This window comes from Phymastichus coffea, unplaced genomic scaffold, assembly GCF_024137745.1.
Source record: "Phymastichus coffea isolate CEN01 unplaced genomic scaffold, Cenicafe_Pcof_1.1 PCOF00072, whole genome shotgun sequence".
NCBI lineage: Eukaryota > Metazoa > Arthropoda > Insecta > Hymenoptera > Eulophidae > Phymastichus > Phymastichus coffea.
Genome location: NW_026706883.1, coordinates 1,281,985 through 1,292,475, shown reverse-complemented (window position 1 = coordinate 1,292,475; position 10,491 = coordinate 1,281,985). Strand labels below are relative to the sequence as shown.

The 10,491-nt window shown below is 35.3% G+C and overlaps 1 protein-coding gene across 12 annotated transcripts in view; it reads right to left on the bottom strand.

Moving 5' to 3' along the window:
* The window catches only part of LOC131668048 (protein phosphatase PP2A 55 kDa regulatory subunit), a 36,636-nt gene continuing 26,145 nt past the window's right edge, over positions 1 to 10,491 (bottom strand). For 6 of the 12 annotated variants that reach the window (XM_058941878.1, XM_058941879.1, XM_058941881.1 and 3 more), the window contains 7 exons: positions 5,564 to 5,629; positions 5,263 to 5,360; positions 4,651 to 4,929; positions 4,057 to 4,569; positions 3,770 to 3,985; positions 3,468 to 3,635; positions 1 to 3,156 (listed from right to left, as the gene is read on the bottom strand). In XM_058941878.1, coding sequence (XP_058797861.1) covers positions 3,483 to 3,635; positions 3,770 to 3,985; positions 4,057 to 4,569; positions 4,651 to 4,929; positions 5,263 to 5,360; positions 5,564 to 5,629 — 1,325 coding nt within the window. In that variant the 3' untranslated portion in view covers positions 1 to 3,156; positions 3,468 to 3,482. Of the gene's footprint in view, positions 3,157 to 3,467; positions 3,636 to 3,769; positions 3,986 to 4,056; positions 4,570 to 4,650; positions 4,930 to 5,262; positions 5,361 to 5,563; positions 5,630 to 6,319; positions 6,511 to 6,541; positions 7,111 to 7,144; positions 7,371 to 9,847; positions 9,887 to 10,491 lie in introns of those variants that run through there. The other 6 variants (XM_058941877.1, XM_058941873.1, XM_058941883.1 and 3 more) reach the window with 5 other exon arrangements.

The following is a 10,491-nucleotide window of genomic DNA, read 5'->3' as shown; positions in this document are numbered from 1 at the left end:
TTTATTGTTTTTTTTTTCCAAACGAAGACGGAAGAGGACAGACTCGAAAATGTATACGCTGCTTACGCTTAGTACGTATTTGGTGTAATTAAAATTAAACCTTTGCCAAACATCTTTTCTAATAGTTTATTGAATAGTCGATACGTCTGAAAACATAATTAATATATCAAATTATTGATTTGCAACATTGAAAACATATTTAATTTTTTTAATTTTATGTATTTTTTAATTATCAAAGTAAACTTGTGATATATTCTATCCTCTATGCATCCTCTACTTTTTTCATATTGAATGATCTACAATTACTCAAACTTAATTTGTTTCGGTATTTAAAATAATTAACATTAAAACAGTATAGAACTTGAAATGTTTCCAAAATAAAAATTGTTCAATTTTTTAATCATAAGAAATGTTATTACATCAATTTTACTTGCCAAATTGAAGCTTAAAAAATAATTGAAGACGTGACTTTATTAAAATAAAAAAATACCTGGGTACACACCAAAATATTTTTTCTCTTATAAAGTGATTTAAGTATTTATAATCGAATTGAAAAGTAAACCATGATATAATGATGAAAACAAATGATATTCGCAGAATATATTGCAAAAAATATACTGCCATTTTTATATTCCTTCGAATTTCAGAAATAATTAATTTTCTTCATTTAATTAGCCATTGCTTATTAATAAGGCTAACTTGGCCAAGTAAACTTATTTCACGTAAATCATGTCTAACTAAAAATGCTAACTTTTATTTTATATTAACACCTTTTTTGCCATAGAATATTTAGTAGAGAAATCTTAAATACTACAGTAGTCGAGTTACTATATGTATATTCTCAATGTTATTTAGCGATAACGGATCTCGAAAATAAATTATACTGCTAAGGTATCACTAATGGCTAATGCAAAAATATACATTAGTTCATTAAATCATAGCTCTCATCTTATTCAATGTGAAAAAAAATTTAATGGTTTCAATATTTTTTTTACATTTTAATTTTTGTATCCATATTTATTAACAATCTCAGACTGATCAACAATAGTCTTCCATAATGGCACATTGAGTACAGGACGTTACAACTTCAATGGCTAAAATGAAAATTTTGTGAATGCCTTTTCTTTTCAAATGATCTAGCGAATTATGTTAAATCAGACAAAATAGTAATATCGCGTAGATACTTATCTATTTTAATTAGCGATCCATTTATGACAATACGATTTTTAACGAAAGATACATCGTCAGTACGATCGAAGCAAACTGCATGAATAGGAGAAAATTTACAAACTAACGCAGTTTGCCTATATCTTTTTCTTCTCTCAGTTAAAAAATTTTCACTGCTATGTACACTTTTATTTTATTATACAATTTATTGTTTTGATCAAAAATCAAGCTTTTGGTATGGAGCGTAACTTTTTAGAACTTGTTTCTTTTTCTTTATTACGCGACTATACAGTACAAAACAAAATATATTCATGAATCAAAATTTGTGTTACATAGCTTTACATTTTTATTTATGTACAATCTATCTATATCAACCGTTTACTGTAAAAACAACTATGGCTGATCAAATTTTTTATTAAAATTACTTTGATTCCAGCTGTTTTACGATCTAGTTTCTATATTTTTAGAGAATGGTTTTCAATTGCAAATGTACAGCATTTCATTTTGACTACGAAAGCTTGAATTATTGGCTGATTACTAAATGAAAATTATTGACTGTAGGCCATTGGAAACTATTCATAATTATTCACAATATTATAGAATTGCAATTTCCGTTACTGAAAAATAGATTCATGTGGTATAGTTCTGAAAAAAATCGCGGATAGGAAGTTATTGACAAACTAAATTTGTATTCTTTTCCCATTAGTTACCAATCACGAGTAATGAGTATAGTAATCAATAAATTATTTCTTATGGTGAGTAATTTTTTGAGCTCAAATGCAGCCATATATGAAAAATAATCAATATATCAACTATCACTTAATAACATCAATAATAATTTGCCATTGATTTCTGATACAGAAGGTAGACAGGGGATGCAAAAATAAAACAAAACAAATATGAAAAGTATTTTTTTAACCTAATTTCATCACATATTATAATGATTATTTCTGTTTCTGTTGTCGTTTCTTTTCAACTATTAAAAAAATTTGATGAAGCCTATTTAGAAAATCAATAACAATATTGTTAAAGGTACTTGGCCTTAAATGCTTTGCGTATCTGCCTCCGTTAGTTTCAGTATCGAAAATAATGTGTTGATACTCTACGTCCATTATCAAATGCTTCTCTAACGCCATTGCAAACGTACGATAGACAAATCTTACAATCATTCACAGTCACCACAATTCATTGAATAAATTTAAATATTAAATAATTTTCACTTTACCAATGATCGAAACGTACGTAAGAGTATCAAGCAATTTTCATTGCCAAATCACTTTGCCACTCATACACTTATAATCAACACTCAGAAAAGCATCATAAACGCATACTTGCTGGATGAGTAGATAGTCGTTAGAAATACTGGATTCGTTCGACGACAGTAGATAATCTGATTTTACATTTTTTTCTCTAAACTATTCGATTCGCGAATGTTGTTTCAAACTTCAGTTTAATTTCCGCACACCGAATTTGTTTGAAATTGAATATCCGCGAATGCTCGATGCCCTGAGAAAAGTCAGTTTCGTACTTCTTCTTGCAATATATACAGTGCAATATATGTTAGATTGTTAAGAATAGAATAATGCGCTTCATCGATTCTGTTATATTGATACACGGTTATTAATGATAAGCGTGTCTCCTACAATAATGATTGATTATGGACGTAAAGATCGTGTTTACAAACATTAATCTGATATTTCGACGCTCACTTTTGGTGGCGAGAATTTGATCCTCCTGTTTGGACAATGGCGCATGTTTTTGTTTTTTTTTTTTATATTTTCACTTCTCAGTAATACGGTGTTTGTTTATCAGTGCACATTTTCTCACTCTCCAGTAGTTGTTCACTTGGGTCAATCAACAGTCGCAGAAATGTCTCGAAGCTGATGCTCGTCCATACTCTACTACTCGTCGTGTATCCTACTTATTGCCAACTCCTTCTGTTGTATTCTTTATGCGCCACGCTTATGTCAGTATATAACGTTGTATAATCTATGTAATAAAGACAATAAAAATATTGAATTTGTTGGTTTAAAGTTAAGAAAAAATAATGTTATAAAACAGTTTTGGATGTTTATAAAATTATTAAATATCTGAAATAAATAAAAATTAACAACAGTCAAGGTTGTGTGAAAAACTACAGTGATTGTTGATAATGATGTACAAAATAAAAGCAATTATAGTATCTATTATTTCTGAAGATGTAGATTAACAGATAATAGATATTTATCTAAAATCAACTAGTTCTATTTAGTTCGTTTTTACTAGTCTTTTGTTTTTTATTAAAGAATAGGTGTACAAACCTGCATGTAAATGTGCTAGAGCTTATCTTGAAACAGAAAAAGGTTATTTGTGGCCGCAACCGCAACGATGTTTTCGGTAGGATGCCATGCGGTATGTAAAATCTTCTTATTAAAGTCCAAACAGTCCACACTAATCTCATCCTTCTTACGTTTACCACCGGTACACACCTAGGATTAATGAAGAAGAGTTTCAACGACACAAACGATCATAAGACATTGCTTAATTGCTAAGCAAACGTCTTGTAGACGACATAAAAAAACAGATCCCGGCAAAATATTTAATGCCAATAATTTTGACGTACCTTGCGGGGTTTTAGAAGAGTTTTTGGCTTAGCGACGTCACGTGACGCTTCGAGTGTTACGTCTCGTTTGGTTGAGCGATCGAAAACGCGGAAGAAATTGTTATATGAACCTGTCATTATGGCCGAGTCGTTGCCGTTCCAGCAGCATTCGAACTTATCGAAGATACAGTCATTTTCGTACAACGAACACAACTTTGATCGCAAATACTCGTGTACCTAAGAAAAAATATCATTATTATATTTGCCAACCTACCAGAGCTGCAGATGTTGAAAATACATTTACTCACAGGATAGCTCTCAATTGGTTTCGTCTCCATGTGCAAATCCCACACCTTAACACTGAGGTAGTCTCTGCTAATCATATATCTACCAGAGTTGCTGAGCTTGACGTCACTTATGCTGGAGATGATTTCCGAGAAGAAGCTTCGATTAGTAGGATCCTCGGGCTCCTCGAAGAGCTTGCTGTGCCGGTCGCAAAGAGCTGCGGATCTCATGTCACACAAGCGAATCGTTCCCTTGCTACTGCTGTAGACCAGCAAGTTACACTCGACTGGATGAAACTCGGCCGCCGTTATGACCTCGGTCAGCTCTTCCATGTTAGTCGGCTTAATATCTACAATATTAAAACTTTGATCCGTGATCTCAAGGTGCCACAAATTGATCCTAAGGTCATCTGCACTGAGATACGTCTCCTGGTCACTATTGACACTTATACTGTTTATATGATAAGTGTGCGCATTAGCAAATATTCTTCTTGGTGAAGCCTCAACCATCAGTTCCATGGGCTTTATAGTGGGTACCTACAAAAAATTAACGGATGTTATTATAAGCTCTACCTTAGATTAATTATCCCGTTGAATATATTTTAACGCGTTACATACCCTCAAGGCAGTGATACAAGCGGGATCGCGGATGGAACCATTTTCTTCCTTGGTATTGTATCCTTCAACTCGCTTGTCTCGTTCACTAACTTTCCATAGTTTGATTGTTTTGTCATTTGTTGAGAGTAAAAAGTGGGCAGGATTTTTCCTCTTGAGCCATCTTATTTTATTGATTTTCTCCTCAATTTCTAGTGATTTCAGATAATCAAACTCAGGCTCATGACTCTGGAAGGTACTGTATACATTGTATTCCCCTCGTTTTGGAATAATTGATTTACTCTAAAAAATAAATAGAAACATTTGAATGATTGTCTTTGGTATGATTAAACATTTTTTTGGTGAAAATTTTTTCTGCTAGAACATGCTGGTACTATAATGATATTCTTCATTTAAACAGACTAAAGATAGAGAAAACAATTGGACGAACAAGAGAGTTGGCTACTATCCAATGTTTTAATGATATAAACATGACAAATGTCAAAGTAGTTTTTACAAGGGCATCTTATATTACAAATGGAAGAATTTTATTAATTGAATTTTATTAATACCAATATAGTGTTAGAAAATTATATTAGATAATAGCAATTAAAATATTAATATTTATTAACTTACAATGGGATCCCTTTGGAATATGACTACACGACCACCTTTGTCACCAGTTGCCAAGAGATCACCATCATGGTTGAATTCCACACAAGAGATAATGTCAGCTAAATATGAAATATTTATATAATTAATCAACTTTTTGTGACTCCTCTACTACTAATCTTTTGAAATGGATGTTCGGTAAAAATTTACAAGTTATTAGTGATAATGATAAAATTAGCTTTTCAAGAAACTACTATAAACATTTCTAAAAAGAACATCATAGATAATATAAAATACTTTGTCTAATACAAGTAAACACATTTACCTTCTGTGACATCATCTTCTAAAGTTCCCTTCACCTGTGAGAAACTCCATTGGATCTCCCCATTACCTGTAGTACAAGAAAAATTATAAATTGTCAAATCAGCATGAATTGTATTATATTTATGCAAAGACAATCATATCTTGGTACGAAATGTGCAGGTTAATAATTTAAAAATAACCATAGGCAACTTAATTTTAGTCCTAAAACTAATGAAAATTTATAAAATATTTATCAAGTTTTAACGTTTACACTTATCTCACAATGATTTCTGGTTTATAAAAAATCTACTAAAACTCAGAAAATAGTATATAATATTTAGAGAAATGATATAAACTTTTATTCTATCCTATATTAAAAATTATAGTTATAAAACCAAAATGAATAATAAGCATGTTTTATCAGTTAGAGTGATTCAATTGTCCCACAGCTAGTCACAATTAAACTATTTAAAATTATGTTTTCAATATAAAATCTTATGTTTTTAATTTATAACATAGATGTAAAATATGGTTATTATGAGCTTTACAAAAAATGAATTTATTTTTACCAACTATCAAGCTAATAAGATATTCCTGAAATAACATTAGCAATCGCATGTTCTGGATTTTTACAAAGTTTTGGGTTAAAATGATTAGCTAGGTACCAGAGTACACTGTGGAATAGTACTCTGCAGATCATGGGTATCAATTAGCTGAGTTGTAGTAAAACTAATTGGCAGATAAAGAAAAAAACCAATAGGATAACAAAAGGTCGTACTTGAGGCTTCGCCGCAGTCCATGATGCTTTATTCAGTTAAGATCGAGCAGCTTGCATCTGCACCTTAACTATCTCTCTCAGCTGTTTGATGCAGTGGTCGAAGCTCCTTGTACCACAGCTTTATACTTGGTTCAATCAACTAGACACTTTGTAGACAAGAGCAAGCTTAGTTTTGCAATTAGCAGAACAGCCTCAAAAAAAAGAGATGAAGAGCTCACTCACTCTATTTCTATGTGTGTGTGTATGTGTGTATAAGCGCGCGTGTGGATATAGATATACGTTTGGGTAAGTGTAGGTGTATACCTAACCACCGACTACTCCCGCACGTTGCGTCCTGAGGAAGGTGACACAGTCCTTTGTGTCCTTGAATACGATTCGAAGGAAGTAGGATAGTCCTTTAACGGACACCGGCGGCACGCTGTATTACTTGTCTTTGCGACTGTATGTGTATCACGCGCGTAACTTGTATAACCATATACGTACGAAAAGAAAAACTCTTGCGCGATATTTTTCGGGCTCGTCTCTTGCAGCCGTTCTCTACTCTCTTTCTTACTTACACACACATGCACGAAAATGTACACACGACATGCAAATCACACGCACACAAATAGGCGATTGGCGTCGCTGCGCCAAAACACACCACTTTGCGACTTTCCGCGTAGCGTCCAAGATTTTTCGTTAGCAAGCTACTACTATACTCTCTTTTCTACTAGTCGCGCGTACGTGACGTCAGCGTCATCGAAAAATCGGATTTTACGAGTCAATTCTCTTATTCTCTTCCCCCTTGTAGTTTGCGAGCGCGATGAATAAAACTTTGATTAGTACTTGCTGCTTTTTCTCTCTGGATTGCGATCGACGGGTAGATAAGCAAGCCAGAGTCCAGAATTTCGTAGCGTCGAAAAAGAAGGGGCGCTGCTCACGAATGGAGTTAGTGGCGACGATGGCCTGCACGCACCACTACGGGCATCGCCATTTTAGCCTGGCAGGCAGCACACACGAACGAGCAAACGAACAACGTACACCGGCGAACGACGATGCGCGGTGGCGGCGGCGGGCGGCAGTATTACCCGCTAGTGGCGGCGCCAACGGCGATGCACACATTTTCTGCGAATGAACAGCGCGGGAGAAACGCTATTGTGTGTGTGTGTAATCGTGTGCGTGCGTTCGCGCGTGCTGCTGTGTGTGTATACATATATATATATAGATATATACTCATACACATGTGTTGATGCATCTGTACTATAGAGAGCCTAGAGGGAGGCTGTGCCACTGCCGCTTGCACAAAAGATGATTATTGACCGTGAACGTGTTTTCGTACACGTGCTGCCTGCTGCCTTAGACTTGGCCGTGCGCGATCGCATTTTTGTCCCAAGTTACGCTGTATGTTTCTATACAAGTCTGTTGGAACGTGCTTCTGCATCTGTCGTTATGGTCCTGTATTTTTTCGGAGTTCTCTTGCACCGATGTTATTTACGGCGAAGCCTCAAGTACTTTCTTCTTAATTGGAATACACATTTGTTTTGAGATGGAAGATATCGGAGTCCGGATACTATTGCAGGTCGAAATAAACAATACATCAAAACGGAGCCCACGTGAGATTATATCATGTTGGGAAACAAATATTTGAAATTTAGATGTACGATCCTTCATATCATTTTGACTTATTTAGAATATGCCACTTTTATGTGGCGCCGGATAACGAGGGCAGATTGATTCCGAGGATCCTTTTTCGGTAAATAGCTAATTATTTTAACGCTCCAATTAAATGCCGATGAATTAAAATATATATAGGTGTAAATTAACATTGGTTAGTGTGAAATTCACTATTTAAGGGATTCACAAAGAGCAAATTTAACGATATGTATTGAGATCACGACAAATATCGCACTGCTCTTAATTTTGCTAATTGGCCAGATACGGCAATGCCGACTCATTTACCACACTTTGAGTTTATTTGACCTTAATTTTCTTTTCTTGCGTATGATACTAGGAAAAAATTGATTCAAATCTCGATAGTGCCAACAGAATCATACTTATGTTATAAAGTGTATACGACGTTTGAGGTGGGAGCTCCGTCACGAACTGCCTATTCATAATGACCATATTTTAACGAGTCGCGATGATTACGCGAGTCCAGAGGGTTTTAATGAGTTGTAAAAACACTGTATGACCTAGTGTATAATTGGTAGTTGGATTCAATTTTCACCTCGAACCTACGAGTATACTCATTCAACGTAGAATCACGTGCATCCGTGACGAAGTTTACGGTGAATTGGAAATAAACCGTCGGACAATGATTCTTAAATAGACCATGCATAATGGAATAAGCTTATATAGTTGAGAGAACCGAAGAATGGCCGGAACTTGAAATTTGGATCTGGGGGGGGGGGGGGGGGGGGGGATCCAGGCTGCGCGCTGCCAAGTGCAATGCTGCGAAACGCGATAACAAGTGGCTATACGGCCCTCGAAGCGAGCAGCCCGATGCGCTTCCTTCCTCTGTCGAGCTTGAATTATATTCGCTTGACCCTCAGAGAGAGCGAGGAGCGTAGATATTGTAAAGTCGCTCGGCGTTTCCCATTGGATTTTCACGTGATACGCCGCTTCCGGGCCGCGTAATTCGGTAATCTTTCGAGCTCGCTCGCTTCAAGGCCAGATCCCCTTTTCGGGAACAGTGAGGATGATGATTAGCTTTGAGCGTTTGATTTTGGAAACCGGAGCTTTCGCCGCGAAAGCGGCTTGCGCGCCGGGCATGAATTTCAATCAGCGGAGATATGTCGAGAGCATGCACGCGCGCGCAGGGCGAAAAAGAACTTTGATTAGTTTGCCGCGAGCGCGCTTTCAATTTTAAAGCCACTTCCTCTCGTAGCGGGACACTGCGCACGGTAGTGGCATGTAGCGAAACTAAAAGCGTTGTCCTTTTGCGTTGCACTCGAGTCACCTCACGCCCGCATTCAGATACTATAGCTGGCTGCATGAGCATTAAATTACAGATAAAAAATAAAGAAACAGATGACATCTCGCTGCCGAGATTGTCCTTATCGTCGACTTGGTCGCATGTCCAAATGATTTCTGCGATAAGTTATTACTGGGTTACGTCCTGTTATGTCGTTATGACGTGATGAAAATGTCGGAGCCAATTCATTTTGTGAATGGAACACTATCAAGAAGACTCGTCGTTCTAGACACAGTTGCGTTGTGTTGTTCAAGTCTTATGCTACTTATCAAATAAGAATATAAAGCTCGTGAAAAAGTATTGATTTTATTGACCAAACTCAGTGATGAATGTATGATGCGTGCTATGTAAAAACACTATTCAAATTTTTGCGATGAAGTCTGAAACTCGTAATGATTGGAGAATACGACATAAAATTAAACAACACGAAATTAAACTATTTGAAATTCTTACCTCTTCAATAGGTAAGAAAGCCATATATTATTTTCATTTCTGATACGACTCTTGCGTAAACGTATCGGTACTTGTTCAACATAAAGTTTCATATACAGGCTGTGAAATAATAATTAACTTACCCAAAATTGCAGCTTTCGTTATTTTAACTGATGTTTCCCCTTGTGCGTGATAACAAAAAAAATGGAGCGAATCATTGCAACGTCGTAAACTACTTCTACATCTAAAAATCAACTCTCTAAATTTTATGGAATAACAGCTATAATTTCGATAAGATGAACTGTTATACATTGAACGGCTCCTATAAGCTGCCTACAATTTGAATTTCAGACTAGATGTTTTATTTTAAAATTCAATTTGTACCGTTTACGTGCAGATCTATTGAAAGCGGTGGTATGACTTGAGAGTACCGCTAAAAATTGCGCTAATAATTGGGATATCATACCGATACGTATTGGTTTCCGATCAAAGTCGTGGAGATCAATTCTTGTTGTACCAAACGATAAAATCTAATACCACCTATAATTTTAATGTCACAAGTTTGATTTTGAGATAACGAAAAAAATAAAATAAGTTGTAACAATTTCGAAAAAAATATCTATACGTTTAAAAATGTTATAAAATCATTTATAAAAGTTAACCAAATGAATGGTATTCACAACGATATTCGAAACAATAAATTGTAATGCCACGCTCGAGTAATGTAGTAATAGTCCAAGAAGCCCATAAGGAAATAATCAAAGTTGAATATGTAGAAGCGCAGCGT